This window comes from Pagrus pagrus (genome assembly GCF_965226575.1).
Source record: "Pagrus pagrus genome assembly, chromosome: 3".
Taxonomy (NCBI): Eukaryota; Metazoa; Chordata; class Actinopteri; order Spariformes; family Sparidae; genus Pagrus; species Pagrus pagrus.
In genome coordinates this window covers 34,032,891-34,052,585 of record NC_140187.1, presented here as the reverse complement: position 1 = coordinate 34,052,585, position 19,695 = coordinate 34,032,891, and the positions used below count along the sequence as shown (strand labels likewise).

At 40.2% G+C, this 19,695-nt stretch overlaps 1 protein-coding gene across 1 annotated transcript in view; it reads right to left on the bottom strand.

Annotated features, from left to right (window-relative positions):
- Window positions 1-15,185, bottom strand: part of LOC311254565 (3'-5' exoribonuclease HELZ2-like) — a 29,253-nt gene extending 14,068 nt beyond the window's left edge. Inside the window, exons 1-6 of the mRNA XM_084348408.1 lie at window positions 15,098-15,185; window positions 10,089-11,707; window positions 6,809-6,992; window positions 5,178-5,285; window positions 1,611-2,125; window positions 851-1,489 (exon numbers count right to left, since the gene is read on the bottom strand). Coding sequence (XP_084204534.1) covers window positions 851-1,489; window positions 1,611-2,125; window positions 5,178-5,285; window positions 6,809-6,992; window positions 10,089-11,440 — 2,798 coding nt within the window. The 5' untranslated portion in view covers window positions 11,441-11,707; window positions 15,098-15,185. The remainder of the gene's footprint in view (window positions 1-850; window positions 1,490-1,610; window positions 2,126-5,177; window positions 5,286-6,808; window positions 6,993-10,088; window positions 11,708-15,097) is intronic.
- Window positions 15,186-19,695: the final 4,510 nt, after the last annotated feature.

Below are 19,695 nucleotides of genomic sequence, written 5' to 3'. Positions count from 1 at the left end.
AAACAAAGTCAGTAACTAAACCCTGATCCTCTACCACGGAGATGGGCTGGTTATCCAGAGCGATGAATTCAGTTACCTTCTCTGTAATATTTTTGGCCATGTTGCTGTCTCGAGGATATTTCTCTTTCCTTTTGAAAGTATCCGTGAGTGTTTGTTGCTTCAGTGCCTTTGCCTGTATTGCTTGAGTGAACTCGTTGTGGTCCTTTGAGTGTTTGTTTTTTACGCGCCGTATCAAATGTCTAGTATTAAATGCAGCTCTTTTGTTACCAGCTCGCTAAACGGTCGTATTGCAGATGTTACATGTCGCTGTTGGACTGATTTCGCTTTCCAATTTAAAATATTTCCACACTGCAGACATTTTATCCACAGGGTTGCCAGACTAACGTTACGTTTGTCTGCATTCTTCCACATATTTGTGCTCCGTTTACAGCTGACGTAATAATAATTGGGCCTGGGTCCACGTTCAAAATTGCCGATCCCGATCAGTGAAACAATGCCCATATCGGCCCCGATCCCGCAGATCGGCTCGGGACATTCCTAGTTTCACTGAACAGAAATGCCGCCACATATATCGTTAAATATTATCACACCGTAGCCTCAGTTTGTGCCTCTCACGTAGTATTAGCAAGAATTATTTGGATTTAGTTCTTGTCTGTTGCAGTAAGACAACACACGAAGATATTTAGGGCTGGGAGTGTGCCAAAGACGTGTGACATATAAGACAGATAGATGCCGCTAAATACTCCATATATTACACACCGGACCTTTAACACGTTGAAACACAATGTAACACAAGATTTAAAAACTGACTATGTGCTTCATTGAATACACTTTTGACAGTATATATTACCTGTTGGTGTGGGTGCAAATTAGCACTTTGTTGTCAGGCTTCTTACAAAGCTCTCTGGCTGCTGTTGCAAGGGTGAATGTTTTCCCAGTTCCAAATGGTCCATAAATGAGGAGTGGTGCCACAAAGTTTTGAATGCTCAAATTCCCTGTGATAAAGTCAATTGCTGACTGCTGTTTTGTATTCAGCTTCTCATAGTGGATGCTATTCACAGGAACTCCACAGTTTTTAAGGTCTGGTAGCACTCTTTTTGTATCAGGAAGGAGGTCTACAGCCTTGTGCATGGTGCAGAAGCTGTGGCGGTTTAGCTGAAACTGCACCTCCATTTGGTACGACTCATTGCTTTTGAGTGCAAGATCAGCGCAACATTGTTTGGACAGTTGCAAATACATTTTGTTCTCACTTGTCTTGTCTTTCAGAATGACAGCTTCATAGACCTTGGAGTTTTGACCACTTGAAGATAAAGGGGCTATCAGGCCAGACTGGATGCTTCGCTTTAGTACCTGTCCCTCAGGGCTGTCTGGTGTTAGATTACAAGGAATTGAGACAGCACAGAACACTTGTCCCTGAGGAGCCATCATCATACCAAACTGTGTACTGTTCAATGTATCCAATGTTGTAATTTCTCCGCAAACATTTAATCTAAAGTAAATGAGAAAAAAAAATAAAAACATAAGTAAATGAATAAAAACATTAGCATCTCTTTATAAGTATGTGCACATTCAAAGCATTGTTAAAAGAAAAGGATGGAGAGGCATATTACCTTGAAACAACTTGGTCCTCTGCCCGTTCCTCATTGTACAGGAAGTGGTGCATTCTTTCTTTGTAGTTGTCACTATTCATAGGTGTTTGGCTGTTGTAGGAGGATTTATACTGAAAGCTTATCTGGGGAGGCTTGTACTCCCTTAACAGCTCCTCCTGTTCTTCTGTTCTGGACGAGCATGGGATGATAACCCTGTTACCTCGATGCCAACGCTCAACACTTTGAAAGGTGGCTCCACACTTCACAGTTTGTTCTTGAATGTCATCCAGTGACAGCTGGCCTACTCTTACTCTGAGTTTCTTCAAGAGCACTGGTCTCATGTCAAAATCTAGCACTAACCACTGTTCATAGAGGCCTGGGTTGATGGATTTGAAAGACACATTGATGTCATAGGTCATGTCTTCACTGCGAAAGTGTTCACCTGAGGAATAGATGCAAGGCACAGAGCTGATGTCACCAAGGGTGAATGAAGCTCCTGGTTCTTGCTTCAGCAGCGCCACATGCACAAGCTGTCTCTGTAAAGAAAAATGGCGATTAAGCATACTATGACAAAATAATCATATTTCTGGAACATGAAAGAAAAAACAATTTGAAGAATATAGCAGCTCAGGCAGCAAAATCAGTCGAAACTAAAGCCGCACTCAGTGTGTATGTTCAGGAGATAGTGTACCATCTCTACAGTGAATTTTATCAGATTTCCTTAAAGGCGTCTAAGGTTATGAGCAAATATGTGATATGCCAAGTCCACATGCACCAATCAGTAAGGCACTTCAGATTTTGGTTAATACTTGTCCCCAGAGCTTGCAAAGTGAAGTTTGTGCCCGCCCTTTGTGAAGTTTAATTGCACACTCAAAGTTCTGCCATTTGCCCCCCTTTCATCAGATTTGGACTAATCTTTGTGTGTATGTTCAGGAGACATCTCAGGATGTGAGTTTAATCGTGATTGCTCAAAGGCATTTTGAGTTATGAGCCAATATGTGATATGCCCACAATAGGACCACAAATGAATATGGCACTTCAGATATGGGTTAATACTTGCCCCCAGAGTATGTACACCAAAAATGGTGAAATTATTCAAAAATGTTATGGTAGACCTATTTCCAAATATGGCCTGAAGATATCCAGCAAGTTTTTTGAACAAGGAGACCCAGGGCTCCAGGGTGCGAGCCAACCATTGAACTAATGACTGCAATGTCCCTTACAAATCGTATGATTTTAAGAGTTGTTGAGTGAGGAGAAACTACACAAACTCTGCAAAACTTTGCAATGACAAATACAAAATTGCAACATATGCAATTTAATACAACTTCCGTCTGTGTCTAAAATGTTTCTTACCTGCCAATATATAGCAGCTCTTTGAACACACTGTTTCAACTGATTTCATTTACACTCAACTTTTGAAGACAACATTTAATTGATGGTAAGCATGCCAAACTTTGTGAAATGCTGTCTATAACAAATTATTACCTATTTGGGCATATACATGAAGATATTTCTTTTAATTGTGTAAAAAACATAGTATCCATTAGTTGCATTGATGTATGTGTTAATTTGCATTTACATTTTTTTTCATTTGCATTTTTCCCAGAACAGGGAAGCGAGATCTTATCACAAATGGTCACTTGAGACACGCGGAGGCAGAAAGCTGTCCACTTGTGATCAGATCACTCAGAATGGTCATTAAAACCAAATGTGAACAGTGAAGTTGCCTGTTTTGTTTTTTTGCCTTTTTGTTGATGACTATTAACCTGTTTATCTACTGTTGAGCTTCATAAACTTCCTTTAAAGATGTCAGCATTGTCTTTTTGAACATACTCAGAATAAACTGAATAGTACTACTATAATAGAATAGTACTACTATAAGTACTTTAATTTGAAACTTGACTTTTTCAGTTGTTCTGAAAAAGTCTGAGGACTGACAAAGCTCGTGTCCAAGTCCACACCAGGTTCTGTGCCTCATGTTCCAGCCTGGTCCCCTTCAGTGCTTCTATCACCTGTCTCTAGCCTGATGGCTCCTCTCTCATAAGTGTCGTAACATGCATGCGTTAATCGCGCTTCAAAAAAATTAACTGCGTTAATTGGAATTTGCGTTACCACGTTATTATCGCATTAACTTTGACAGCCCTACAACTAAATAGTAAGGTGCAAATCCAAGCATACAGAAACCAACCAAACCAAATCTGAAGTACAGATAAGTATATAGTTCATTCTATCTATGACACCCCAGGGATGAGTACCAAAACCTAGGTTCAATACCCTGGGCTTAATTAGAAAAGAAGGTAGTTAGGGTTAACTATAAGCAACAACGTTATCGGTTCTCCTGCTGGTGTTGGAGAGATTAAAACATTTGTTTTCTATGATGCATTTTCACAACTCCCAACCAGTGGTGGACTGGCCATCTGGCACACTGGGATCTGCATTGCTGGGCTGGTCAGACCTTTGTTGCCGTTTTTTCCATGACATTTGTTTGCATCAGCCCATCTTCCCTCTTCACCAGACCTACCTGTCTATCACTCATTATCGCCATCTAACCACAAGTATCAACATAGAATGAGTAAAGTAAGCTAGCACGTATATTTACCACTTTCCCTGGTTGTACGTCATGTTACGGTTGGTTTTGAGTTACAACCTATTTTTTAAATGTATTTATATTTTGCCATCGGCTATGGGAATGTCCCCAAACTGTTTTATTACAAATAAAAAATTATGTATAGTCTTAGGTTATCCACCATTTATTTTATTTGGTTGTTTTCCCCCCAAAAGCAACAAAGAAAGGCATGCTGGGAAATTTGTTAGACCAATAGCCCTGATTGCCCCCTGTTGCGTTTACAATCTAGAGACGTGTATCAACAACAGCGAGGTCAGATGAAAATGTCAAAAAGTAAAGGAGGAGCTGAAAAGCTTAGAGTGAAAAGGAAGCAGGCATTAGAGCCTCAGGCTTACAATACAAAAAAATCCACCAACCGTTTGGCCATCATGATCCTCAAGTGTCAAGCAGTATTGATTTGAGGAGCACATAGAGGTGGTAAGATTGAAGTTTAATAACCCTGTGTGTCCTTACAGAGTTGTTAAGAACACGTGTTTACGGCCACTTGTGGTTGCCTTCACATGAAAGCTGGCTGGGTCAACGACGCACTTGTGGGTCGTTGACCCAACTGGCCTTCATGTGAAGCCTCTTGGCTAGTCCAGTTGCATACGATGTAGCACTTAGAATTACCATGACCTGGATGACTGAGAGCCTTCATCAACATAGTACTACGCACCTATGGTTAAACACCTGTGCACAGCATTAACAGCCTAGGTTACACTGCTACCTGGTTGAGGTTCCACTACTCTACAAAGCATTCAAACTGACCTATCAGCCTACCTCTATACCATCTGCTATAACAAAACAAAAAAAGATCCCTATTGTCTGTGTTTTGGTCAATATAGCTCAAAGATGATCTTCTACCTGCGGCAAAAAACATCATCAGGGGCATCTCTTAAAGTTACATATTCAGCAGCTGAACATTTTGGCTTTTGACAGGAAAAGTAACCAAGTTCCCTACCTTATTGTAAAAATCTTACCTCTGTTTCAACTTGAAAGTTCCATTGCAGTGCTGCACTGATCTGTTCACACTCAGCAGTTAAATCTTCATCACAAGAAATGGTGACATCGTCAACTTGTTCTGATATCTGTTTGAAACAGTAAATCAAAATACTGTTATGTAGTAGGGTGGTGAACTAATGAATGCATTGATCAACTGACCAACTGTCTTTATTTAAAGTTATAAACTCATATAATCATTTAAGATACTTCAGTAATAAATAGTTTTTGATACCTCTGTTCATGATGAAGAGCCATTTGAAATGTACTTTTTCCTCTAAATGTAATCAGTTAAAGAAGAAATCATTCTACGGTGTTGGGAAATGTTTGGGATGCAGAAATCATTAATACCCAGACATTAATATCTCTGGGAGGCGACTATGCACACACAATGCACTAGGTCCACATCCGGCTAGGTATCTTGATCTCCACTATAGTTTATGAAAGTGAAGCAAAATACCAAAGAACATCAGTAACAGTCTCTTTGACGTGTGCATTTGTTCACTTAGCACTTGATGGAAATACCTATTTTTTGTGTTTGTTTGTTGGTTGGTTTGTTAGCAGGATTACACAAAATCTACTCAATGGATTTCCATGAAAATAGGATGGAGGATTGGTCTCAGCTCAGAATAGACCCATTTTACCTTTGGTGCAGATCCAGTTAGAGGGACAGATCAATTTTCTGACTTTCTTTAACATTGTGAGATAAAGCAGTTTCAACATTTTCGTACATTTTCCATGGAATAATGCATGGATGTTGATAAAAAAATTACTGTATTTAGGTATCTGATATCTATAGCCCCTTTTCAATATATTGCAGAATATTGTGCTGTTATTCCACCTCACCATATGTATAAAAGTTATAGAGGTGGAATGGGGGGACAGTTTCATTTCGCAACAGAGGCGAGATGACGTCTATGTGAAAGTGTAGGGCGGCAGTGCCGGACAGCGGTGAGATGTTCTGTTGGCGTTCACAGACAACTAAACAGATCCTTCATTTGACATCGCTCAAAATAAAAGAGAAAGGTCCCACACTAGTAATTTTGAATGTAAAACTTGTCTCTGTGGCTTTCCACAATGCAAGGTGGGTCAGAATCTTAGTCACAACACATTATAATAGGATCCATATGATTATAAACAGTTTGCTGAGAAATCTTTTGCTTTGCAGGTGGAAAGCATGACAGGTTTCCACATTATGAGGTGTACCATCACAACTCTTTTGGTTCCCTGAGCAGCTTTATGCCGCTGCTGCTTTGTTCAGTGTGAACAAAACACAGGCGGCGTTGACGGGGGCCTTTGTTGTGGTGCTATAGTGGACTCTCTATGTGTGTAAAATGGACTAGTGAGTACTGCTGGGCTTTGGATGAGGTATGTGTGCCATTTTAGTTTTAGCTTTGTTTGATGTGTGAATGTACTATACTGTGTACAGTATGTATTGATTTCTTAGTGTGTGTCTTTTCAGGGAAGTGATAAAGTTTGCTATGACCTTGAGACAGACTGGGAGGATGTGAGAACATGGTGTGCCTCTCAGCTGACTGAGACCTGGCACATCCTGACATAGAAACAATCTTGAACAGAATTAGAAAATAATGACACAAAATATTGTACTCACAATATGCACTTCATTACTGCTGTTTCTGTATTCCTCCAAGATACGTTCGTTATAGCACATGAGACCCTGGGCTTCGATGTTATTTCTGATCTCCTTCTCTTCTGTAGCACGCATCATCCACTCCTGCAGTTCTTCCTCAGAGTGAGCTTTAGGGCACTTGTTGCCGTACTCGCACGTTTGTGGTCTAGGATAAAATGGCAATTTTAACTGTACATTACAAAGCATATGAGAATTAGACTGTCGCTTAAAAACAGTAAAAGAATACATGAAATGTTTCTTCCAAGGATTTATACTTGTTTATATTTATATACTTTTTGTTGTTGTTAGTTTTCTGAGGTGTTCCTGGAGCTCCCTTACTGTAAAGATTTACAACGCCTGAATTTAATCAAATCAAACAAAGAAAGTGATCTTTTTGTCTTAACAACTTAATTAATTGTTTTTCATTGTGACATACATTTTCACATTAAAATCAAATAACAGTGCAGAAAACCAAGTGAAGAGTTGTATTCCATTTCAGTGTTGTCCCACAGAAGGAATGCAAAGCACTGTCCTCAACTTTATTGACCAGATTCACATGGCTGTCATTTTCCATCACGCTCAGAGTGGGAGGCTCAACTCTAGTACTACTGTTTTCAAGATTGCAAGCCGCATAAACATAGGGAATCCGACTAATTCTTATCATTTCACTGCTTCCAGATTGATCTAAAAAGACAATGGATAGTGAAAATCCAGGGACATCGGGCGTATTTCAAGGTAAAACAGGATATTTGATGACCCATTACCTTCTGTTAGACAACAGCTAATGTTACCATTCAGCCACTTCCTAGCTAACATTACTGTTTTATAGTGTCACATGATACAATAGGAAAGGCATAAATGATAAAATATCAACACATATGTTTTTTTAAGCCCGGAAGTGAAACACACAGGACGAAATCAAATGGCAATCATAGCAAGGAAGTGGTCGAATGTTATTGCCAGCTAATGAGTTATCAAATATGTCCCAATTTCCCTCCAGATTTTCATTGTCCAATAACTTGCTACTCAACTGGTCAATGATGAAATGGTAACAGTTTATATGACCTGCAACACAGCAGCATAACATTATCTCAGCATTCAAGCTTCCCACCCTGATGTTAGAAGAAAATGGCCACCCTGTGAAAAGGGTCAATGAGGAGCAGAGAAGGAGCTTTTTTGTTTTGAGACGTATCATCAATACCAAACTGATAGACAATCAATTGTCCAATCACAGCCGCCTGGGGACGGGATCATGGGTCGACCTAATCATTGCTGACAAGCTGCTGGCAGCCATGACAGATCGCCTTTTCCATTAAAACTGTTTTCTGTCACCTATCCAATTGCAAGGATGCTGCTGTTTACAGTTTATCTAATTACATTTAAGACTGAGAATTCTTAAAACTGACAAAAAAAAAAGACAGTTGCAAATGCAGCTGAATGTACAGTCAGTAGTAGGGTCCCTCTGGCTGGCTAGGCGACAGGAAAGTGCTAAAAGTTCATGTGAAAGGTGGTCTGTCATGGCAAACGTGATTGTACAGCTGATTGTTTCCTATTTTGACATGGACAATGGCGCTCCTCATCATAAAGGAAAAAGCTCCTTTGCACCTCAATGAGAAAACTAATGATGGTGCTTTTCATTTAGCATTAGCAGGTCTGTGCTGCCCTCTGCTGGACACAAATGCAATACACCTCTTCACTTAGTTTCTTGTTATGTGAGTTGATTTAATTGAATTTGATTTGTACGAAAAACAATTAAATTAGTTATTTAAGACACAGATCTAAGGACGATTTTGTTCAACTAACTTTTACAGAGGAGCAATAGACAGCATCCTGACCAGAAACGTCACAACCTGGCATGGTTCATCACAGCCCAGGACAGGAAGAGTCTACAGCGGGTGATTAAAACCACCAGAACATCACTGGTACCATCTACAGAGCATCAGTGACATCAGTGAAGTGAGACGTCTGCACAGAGCCCAAAGATACTAAAAGACAACACCCACCCAGCCACAGTCTGTTCACCCTGCTGCCACCTGACAACAGATACAGAAGTATCTGCTGCTGTACCAGCAGACTACAGAGCAGCTTCACTCCTCAGACTGGGAGACTCCTGAACTCACCATCACTCCAGTTTATGAAATAGTTTCTTTTGTTTTGTCTTCTCTTACGTAGCATTAATGGACTGAAAGTCTTTCCTTTTACAACCCTGTTGTTGTTAAATGACAAGTAAATGAACCTTTAAACATTTAAAAAAAACTTTCCTTTTACATCTGTTTTTCATTTAATTATGACACACTTAATTGCATAACTACAAAGGAAAAATATATAACAATGGTAATGGTATTTCACTTTAGTTGTTTTCATTTAGGCATTTCAAATCTTCCAGATCCCACCATCATCTGCTTTAGTTTGGATTCATTTCAAACTATGAGTAGTTCATACATTTCCATTGTGTAGTACATTGTTGGACAATAGTGTCCATCAACACCAACACCGCATTAGTATACATGCTGGCATCTTGTATATGTAATTTAGTTTAGCTTAAGGTTGGCATGTAGTATGACATTGGGATACAATCAGAACAAAACAAGTCTGGCAATGTTCTATAAGGAAACTTATTGTCAAAATATTCCCACGAAAATACCAAGACCAATATTGAATGTATCCTACTTACAAGTACTCTGTGTACATCTAAAGCCACCATAAAGCTCTGTTTCCCCCAAACTATTAAAAGCAAATAAATGAGTCACACTGTTGCACTGGGTGACACATTCCTTCATTACCATAAACATGCACGTTGTAGTTTATCTTTGCTTAATCCCACATACACCATTCTGCTGTCCCTAAAACCCACTCGACCCCCAAATGCAGATTCATCCACAGCTGAAAGTAGTCCCAAACTGTAACTCCAATCTGACAACTGTTCATAGACTATAGTGCCCAGCTGTTGTAAGAAATTACTGACAGTTAAAGTAAATTAAGTCAGGAAACTTCAGAGAAACACACTGTTGATGTTGGCCTTTTCATGAGATGTGTTGACAATTATACAATAAATATAGAATACCACTAGCCTGGTGAAGAACCCCATAAAACTACATGCAATCCTGGAAATATAAGGCAACTTTGGTAAAACAAATGGGTTACACTCTGGGTTGTTTTAGGACTGTCCTCAATAGTGGAACAAAGCCAAGATAAATAATCATTATGAATCCACAGTACAGATGTAAATCATGTAAAGAGTAGTAGTAGTCGTGTTGTTTACCTCTCACACAGCCAAAGCTGAGCTCGGATATTGTGTGGCGGCTGACGTCCTCCCCACTTGGTGATGGTGTCCTCAGAGAGTAACTGGGCATGCTCCAAAGAGGAGCAGTGCTTGTAGAAGCTCTCTGGGGAGGATAGGACCAGAAGGCACACTTTGCAGTACATGGTGACTTTTCTGGGCTCCGTCTGCTCACACTGGCCTAACTGAAGGAGATGAGGTCTAACAGAGAACCCGCTGTGCTCCGCTCTCCACACGGCCATCTCCACCTCACTCTGGGCAGACTGGCAGTGGTTGGCCTGATGCCAGCAGGGCTTGCCTTGCCTGACATGACTGCAGTACTTAAACCGACAGTTTGGGGGAAGAGGGCGCACTTGGCTGTAGATGTGCTTTCCACTATTCTCTGATAGGTGATAAACTAAGACTGGATCCCAGGTGTGTGCTGCATCTGCTGAGCAAGTTGCATTCCACCTTTTGACTGTCAGTTTTTGTGGACGTTCATGAAAGCAGTCTTTACACAACTCAATGAATTCACCTGAAAACTCTTGGAGTATGCGCTCAGCTGTACTTTCTGGTGTATGTGAAACAGGCTCAGGCTCACTTACAAGTCTGATGAATTGATTTTTATCAATTTTTTTGTCTCTCATATAGTTCCATACAATAGCCTCTTCATTGCTTCTGGCGTAAGTACATTCCTGTCCATGTTGAGCACATCCAGAGCCCTCTACAAAGTAGTTACACTTTTGGTAAAGAACACTTGGACCAAAGTTACCATGTGTGGGCCGATCAGAGACAGGCCTCCATTGGTTGGAGGCTTTTTCTTTGGCTAGAAGCAGATTTCTACTGCACTTGTGACTAACTGACTGAACAGTGTATGTTACTTCCTTCTCCTTTATGGAACACTGATCACACACAACCTTCAAATCTAGAGTTGGCAAGACATCACTCAGAGGTGCAGAGCTGTCAGGCTCATCAGACCCTCTCACAGACTGAGCTATAAGATGACAGAGAAGCACATGGTCTAAGCTGTGGTGCTTTTCAAATGTCCATACAGCAGCTTCCTCCTCGCTTCTGGCAAAGGTGCATCGGTTCTTGTGGCATGTGCAACCAGAACCCTCCACAAAGTGGTAACACACCACATACTTACTCGGGTTTGGAAACGTGGGTCGCCTAGAAACAGGCCTCCATTTGCTGCCACCTTTGGCTTTGCAGAGCACGAGATTGTTTGCACACTGGTGGAGGACAGATTTTAATGTGTATGTGATTTCTTTCTCCCTGACAGCGCACTGAGAGCATACAAGTTTGAGGTCATGTGTTGATAAAAGAGGAGCCAGTTTGGATCCACTAGCTGACATTGTGAAGCATTCATAATGCTTAAGCCAGCACCTCAAGGCAGGAAATGTGTAATGGTTCTGCAGCTCTGAGCTTGAGTTGTATTCACCCTAAAGGTGTTGCACTATGTTTGCTGTTGCGTTTTCTGGTTGCAGTCAATTGCACTAGACCATGGTTTAGTTACAAGTCTGATAAACTAAGGCATTAACTAAGGAATCACTTCCAGAGTTCATTATCTATGGCAAGCTGAAGCCAAAGTCTGAGAAATGTCCAACTTTGCTTGAATGTACCTGAAAACAAAAACAACAGAGAAGACAGCATGATGAGAAGTGTGCTCAGTATACTCAATTCAGAAAGTCTTTAAATGTCAATAATACTTTGCACCACTTTTTGTTTATCTCCAGAATAGTTTGAAGAGTATGGAACTTTGCCAGTAGATTGACAAATGAAAGAATCAAAACAGGTGCTTTGGATCCAAGGACATAACATTAAACCAAAGACAGAGAGAGGTTAGACTTATACTTTGCTTTGTGATCAGTAAGTCATAACCAAAAAATACCAAGGCATGCCTTGATGAAGACTGTGAGCTGAAACACATAGGCGCTATGCAAACTAAATAGTGAAGGCTAAATGTTAACAAAGCTGTCTGCCTTGGTCCAAGTCTAACCTCTCTCTATTTTTGATGTCATAGCATAGCATTGAGATTCAAGGTAGACTGCAAGGAAGGATACAAGCTGTGCTAGTTGCCATGGTTACCTGTGAAATAAGACAACATGGCCTCAGTTACACCTGATATTAACATTGTATCTGTATCTGGATACATTAATTGGATAATGACATTCAGTTCACAGGTTGTTGCATTTACACCTGTTATTTATATTAGCGTTTACTTATCTCAATTGTGATGGGATCTCAATATACAAATTAGGGAGGTGAACGAAATTACTCCAGAGAGGAGCAGTGCTAGCAAGTCTTTCAAGGAAAGTCTTTCAAAAGGAATGTTTTGCAGGGCTTGCTTTGGCTAGTAGGATGAGGCAGAGTCATGTAACCTTTCAACTTGCTGGGCAGGTTTTTCCTTTACAGTAGCACAGTCTTAATCTCTAAGGCATTAAGACTGTATTCAGACCAAATCTTGTGATGTGACAAAAGGCCAGAGGGTGGTGTGGCAGTATAGTGTCACTCAACGGCCTGTGTGTGTGACATATTGTGAACGATCAGTTTGCTGAAAGGAGAAGCTGCTATGTTGTTTGTTTGTCCTCATCAATGGATTAAAAATAACAGTAAACAATGGAGATACGTGGCAGATCATTACTGTGTAATAAACTGTGTTTTAAACTAGGACACAAGACCAAACCGAGTGATCACAAGTGAAACATCACGCTACACAGAGAAATGTCCGTTGTGTTCCCTCTGTTGCATTTAGCCATGCTAACATGGCCCGCTACTGACCTGTTCTACTCTGATCTGACTGGCTGTCATGCCACTGTCACAGTAGGTTAATCATGCTGGTCCTCCAGTGATCGTCTGCATCCACAGATGTGTTTTAAACTGGTGTATAATGTTAAACTGAGTGAATACAGATTCAATCCACTGTGGTTTGATTAGCAGCTTACATGATTGGCCATCACAACCTGACGTCGGACAGCATTTCTACAAAAGTTGAGTGTTTCATTTTTTTCACTGCAGCCGGCCAGCAGCACTGCAACAAAAACTGATTACCCTCATTAAAATGAATGGGAAAACCTGCATTTTCGCTGCACCGCTGGATTTGGTCTGAATGTAGCCTAAGCCCTGAACCCTCACGGACTAACCTGATGTTACCTGGTCAGTGTTTAAGTGAGAACGGCTGCAAGGAGCCAGAATGGTATACACAGGAATGAGACAGCACAGCAACATATTACTTTACCTTGTGGGTTAGGGACTTTTTATTTTAGCTTTAGAAATATGTAATTATAAAAACACATATAGACAAAATATAAACATATTCAGTCAGAGGTTTTTAGGGAAAAAGTTACAAAATCTCACAACCTTATTGCTTTTTTGTTCAGTAAACAGTGATTTAAGCGGAGAATCAGTTCTTTGAGAAAATGTCAGTAGTAATTTAGAAAATTTCTGTTTTTGGATAAATATTTTTTGTTTCCAGGCTTCCCCTGGTGACCTATGGTAACATGGTGTTTAATGTTACATTGCTATGAACCATGTGTATTTCCCTCAGGCAAGTCTGTAGAAATCTAGATGGAAGTGGCCATAAAGGACTCAAAATGTCTGTGAGAGACTCCTCAAACAGGGCGGCTTAGCACCTGGATACCTACTGTGAACGTGCCTCAAAGTCTGTGAGTGTGGACATTGGGATTGGGCCAGTGTGATCAGAAACCTGATTACAGTGCAAATCAGACCACTTCCAAATGTGGTCTGGACGATTCAACTGTATTCTGATCACAACGCTTGTGCTAATGTTAAAGCCAGGTGTGAATGGGCTCCATGTGACCAACTGTTTCCGCTTTCAAAACTTTTAATCAATACTTTAATATCTACTGAGTTAAACAGAGAGGAGGCTTGTCGTTTTATTACATACAGTGTAAGAGTACCTCTCTGACATACAACTGGCCCTAATGCAAAACATGAAGGACAATGTGACTTTCACAGAGAAAGCCCCATAGAGCATCAAATTGTGAGGTCACAAACAGTTGTCATTCTAATAGCCTATAACAGACCTGCCTGACTGACTGAATAGGCCCTTTAACAACCTCATCCAGGCGCTTTGATTATGTTTCACCCCTTTATTGGTTATGTCTGTTGCTGAGAACAAAAATACGCAAAACCCCCGCCTGTTTGAGCAGAGGGAATTTACCTGAATCAAACTTAACCTGCTTCCGAAGGTGCATTATTCTTCCTGTACTTTTGTATGTGGATCTTTTTCTGAAAACTAACCAACAAAGCGAGGAGGAAGTCCAGAACCTGGCCCTTCAATTTTTAAAATCTGGCCTTCCAAAAATGTAATCTTAATCCTAATGTAGTTGGATAGGCCTGGCCTCTTGTAAGTATTGTACGTTTGTTGTTATGAAGGTCACAGCTGCAAAAAAATCCTAAACGACTATAATAAGTACTTCTCCACTAGATGGCGCTGTCGCGCATTTTAAATAGGAACTATAGGAAGTCAGTGGTTTGAATTACAAGGGGGTGATATCAAAATTAGCCTGTGAACTGTAGAATTTACCGTAATAAACAAATCATCCAATACAACAACAAGCAAGACATGAAACATGTAAATATTATTGTGGGATTAAAAATAAAATTGTGCACCCATGTCCACAGCTGTCAGTCTGGTAGTCTACTACTTCCGCAGTAATGCTACAACTACTGCAACTACTACAAGTCTACTAGTCTACTACTACAGCTAGTAGCATACTAGTACTGTTAATAACAACAGCAACAACAACAATAACACCACCACCACCACCACCACCAACAACAACAACAATAATAATAATAATAATAATAACATAATAATAAATAACTCACAAACAACTAACAAAAAACAACAATCCAATAATAATGGTGAAACATGCTGATCCTCAGAAAGGCTGAGTGACTGAGGTCATCCTCGTTATCTGACGCTAACGTCACACTCCGCTGTTGATGAGCAACATTCGGTGCAGCGCAGCATCGCGTTCACTCACCGCTCTGTGGCGTCAGGCTGAAGCCGACCTCTCTCTGAACCGGAGCACACCTGGAGCCTCAGCTCTCTCGGACCTCTATATGGAGTCGCTGTCTCTCGTGATAACCGGGGACAGCCTCTCTGACTTAAGTTTCGTTTCCCACATTTTGCGTCAGCATCAGGTGAATATGATAGGCCCTCCCACACGAGCTTCCTCATTTTAACAATAGTTTTTTTGTGAGGCTGCATGTTCCTGCATCCCTTCATGATCCACCCTCCTGATCATCCTGTACAGCAGCCTTCTATTCTTGACTCTTCATGAAAGGCTTATGTATCAGACAATAAGAACAATTTGACATTAGCCTCATAATACAATTGTCATTATAAACCTCTCTCACCGTGATTCATTCAGATATCTGTGTGATATTTTAGCATACTGACATACGTCTTATAATGGTAAGTTCCTTTTGGACACATAGATCTTGAGATTTCTTTCTGTAAGCATTTCATAACTTAAATGAAGTTATAAGATACGTCAGTATAACTGACCCAGATTAAACACAGAGAGCGGAACATGTTTTTTTTCCTTTTCTTCAAGATGTTTCCTACGGAGACCCCCCTGAGGCCCACATGGTAGAAAGAAAATGGATGTGGAAATCCGTGGGAAACAGTCAGTGTAAACAGTCCTCATCAGCTGGAGGCACCATGAGTACAAGCAACCCAGCACAGCTACTGACACTCCTAGCTTTCTAAACGGAGTTTGCCTTTGATAGTGATCAATAATCAATAAAGATGATGACAACTTTGTTTGACTGTATATGAGCAAAATGCTCTATTTAACTGGAGGAGGAAGAGGAGTGCTGCGTGGGTCTCTGTGTGCGCAATGTGGTGCGCAGACAATTGATTTAAGTGTTTTGACAGTGGAGTTTCTACAGGTGAGAAGTAGGTGAGTGACATTTAGAAGGCCGGTGTTTTCAGGTGACCAAAGTGTGCTAAGGGATGTGATTTAAGAGTGTACATTTGAGTGAAAACTGTGCAATTGTGCTTAGAGTCTATCAGTCAGGAGATGTTTTCACATATGAGTTTTCAGAAACGTGTAATTCCAGTTTTAGTGTGTGTGCAACAGAGAAAAACTGTAAAGCAGGGGCCGATTTAAGAGGAACATCAGGGTTCACAAGGTTAGATTAAACCCATGTTTTAGTCACTGTGTACCCACCAAACACTGTCAAACATCTTCCATCTCCTTCTTGCTCATCGAAACATTTTTCCTCCTAAAAACTCTTTCAATCTGCAGTTTAAATGTGTAGCAAACATGTCACAATGTATATTTTACAGTTATGGAATGTAAATATGTACCCGCTGTGACCCGACACCTCTCCTCTGCTGTCAAACTGGCACTGGCGTTTTTCCAACACCAAGATCATGTTGGAAATATTTAATCTGGTTACTCTTAGCCTTATTTGAATAATCAAATAAAAAATCAAGTTGAATGATTTATTTTTAAAAACCATAAATGAGCCTTAGAATACACTAGTGTGTGTAACCAAGTGGTGCAGAGCTGAGGTCAATCTGCCCTCAGTGAGATGTGTCGGATGCCTCCTCCCATCAAGGAAATAAAATGTGTTCTTGTTGAATGTGTTTAGTGCCTACTCCATCAGTTACTGAAGAATGTATACCTCATTCATTTTTACAGAAAACTACCCGGAGAGATGACGTCACGGCCTCATTTCTAAAAATGTTCCTAGATTTATCTTGGAACTTTTCTGATTTCAAGTCTGTAATTATAATCATACGTAAGTATGCATTACACCATGTAATCTACTTAGTTACTTTGCTTTTAAAACCCTAATTTACAATGCTAATTAATATCTTCCTGCATTTTTGTAGCTTATAGTGTCCGATCACAAATGAGCAATTGAAAAGTGATATACAGGCAAAAAGCCACACCACTGTGCAGCAGGTTGGACAGGTGATCATGACCACTGAGCAGAACAGAGCAGGAGCTGGGAGTGATTTAGACTGAACATCTGGAGTCCTGCTATTGATAATGCATTAAACATCAACTTGTAAAAAGTAACTAATACTCTGAGTAATGTTTGAGAAGAATTCTTGTACTTGTACTTAAGTATAATTTTACTTTATATTATTTTATCAGTTTTACTTGTAATTGAGTAATATTTCAGTAATGTAACTTCACTGTACTTCAGTACAGATGCTCAGTACTCTTTCCATCACTACCAAACACAGCTTGGGGTTGTGTCGCCGCTGCACATCATTTATAAAGGTCATGTAAAGTTCCCCACATGCTTGGACATATATGTTCCAAAGTGCAATACCTTGACAAAACTTTGACAAAAGATTTCCAGGTCCACGGTATGAGGATGAGACAGGTAGGACCACGGACACTTGAAGGAATTAGAGGTAGTATAAATACATGTTTTGTGTTTCTGATTCAGTTACTCTAGAGATGACTGTTTTGTTGTGCTCTTTCATGCTACAGTAAAACCTATTCACACTGAACTCAGAGGACTGTTCCTGTTTTGTTTGAGTCTATATATGGTGTGGAGGAAATATAAACCCATCTGGACCTGGTGAAGATTTATTCTCTACAATCATGATGTAAAATTTTATGGAAGTGCAGCTACTCGTGTTCAAAGAGCACATTTGAGTCACTTCTTTAACAATGATTAACAATGACTAGTGTTCTCCACTGTGCAGCAGGTCTTGTTCATGCTGTTTTTTGTCTCACTGGGACACTCAATTAGAGCAGAGCCATGGTTAATGTCATTAATAACACCTGTGATTTTCCCCCTATGACAACTCAAAAGCTCTGATGTGAAAAAGGCTTAATCATTTTCTCTCAGTAAGTTCTGCTGGTGTTCTCCTCAGGTCATTTCAGTTGCTTTTTGTGTGAAACATTCACATGTTTATTGATTTTTCTGTGACAACCCTATTAGTCATCTGGCAGCAGTTTTATTATTAAGGTTTTTTTTTAAAAAGTTTTTGGGTTCTGTGTCTCTTTTGTCATTCGCTGCTGTTACTGAGAACACTGCTCTGTGATAACAATGACATCTACTGAAAGTTTAAAGGTTCTCTGTGGATCTTCTGTGTTGTGCTGGAAGCTGGTTGTTAGTTTATGTTGTTACTCCATTTCTAAACTAATGTTAGCTACTGCAGGGAAGGTTTCATTTTTCATGTCACCTTACAATCTGCTCACATATGGCCATTAAAAAATCATCAATGTAAATTGCCTCGAATTGTTACATACAGTTGCTTTAAAAGGCAGGAAAACAGCACCTTTGTGTTTGTTCTGATTGTATGAGGTATAAAAATGTGGTTTTAATGCGTGGTGCATGTGGTTATAAGGTTATAAGATACTGATGCTGTTACTGTTGATGCTGTTGCGTCTGTCAGCTGTGTGTGTTTGGGAATAAGTGGTCACTGCACGAGGCTATGCGATGCTGTTAATGTTCCTCTTGGTGCCTGTAACATTACCTATGATGTGGCTTGTTTAATTAAACTGATGTGCATTTAGGCAAGTAGTTGTAATGTCCTATTTTAGTTCAAATATGTTTGAGAACCTAAAAGGAAGGATTATTTTAAGGGTTAGGTAGGCCCACCTAATTTTCTCTTTGCCCACCCACACTATGGTTTCTGTCTGGGCTACTGCTGGTAAGCATCCACATCTTCCAGACTCCAGTTGGTAACATTGGCTTTTTGTTACAATGACATCATCAGGGTCATTTAGACTTTTGGGTGCTCATTACAGAGCAACAGAACAGAGAATATGACTGCTTTTACAAACTGACAACTGAACTGAAATTTGTGTGTAAAACTGGTAGAATGTCCCTTTAAGTATAGTCAAAATGTAGTGGTGGTAGTAAAATGAATTATGTTGAATTAATACCGGGCCCCATTTTCCCAGTTTTTGCTCAACTTAAAATGTTGTTTTACGCAGCTCCATGGCTTCAGGTCTTTGGGCTGAAGGATCCTTCAGTGCACACACGCTGGAATTCGTTCAAAGGTAGCTTTGGGGCCTCATTTATAAAAATGTTCTAGATTTATACTTCAAGTTATTCTTAAGATAATTTCATATGATGTACTTAAGTTTGAATCATAACTATTTTGTAATGATGCTGAGCATAAAAATCTTGCTCAAGCAGATTTTAAGAATCCATTCATAACTCAGACGGGTGCTTGTAACTGGTTAGCTGCAGTTGTGAGACGTCACCGCAGCCCGCTTGGAGGCGGGGCGGGCACGGCTTCGGTCTGCTGCGGAGCGCAGCTTGGCTCAACTCAGCGCAATAAAACTGGTGATGGAAAAGCAAATCAGCGTGGCTCAGTTTGACTCGGTGTGGCTGAACTTGCTGGTGGAAGTGTGTCCCGGACTGCAATACCCCAACATAATCAACAGGAAAACCACTTTACTAGTCTAGACTTTACTTAGAGATGAGATCATTTCCATGTCACAGTAAGGTTTTATAAATAAGTACCTGTATGTGGCTCTCTGCTGAAGTTAAGATTAAAATTGATTGTAAGTCTGTTTAATAAATGATGCCCCACGTGTAAACAAAACCCACCTAGTGCCCTAGAAAGGCTGAGGCCAGCCCTGGTAAAAGA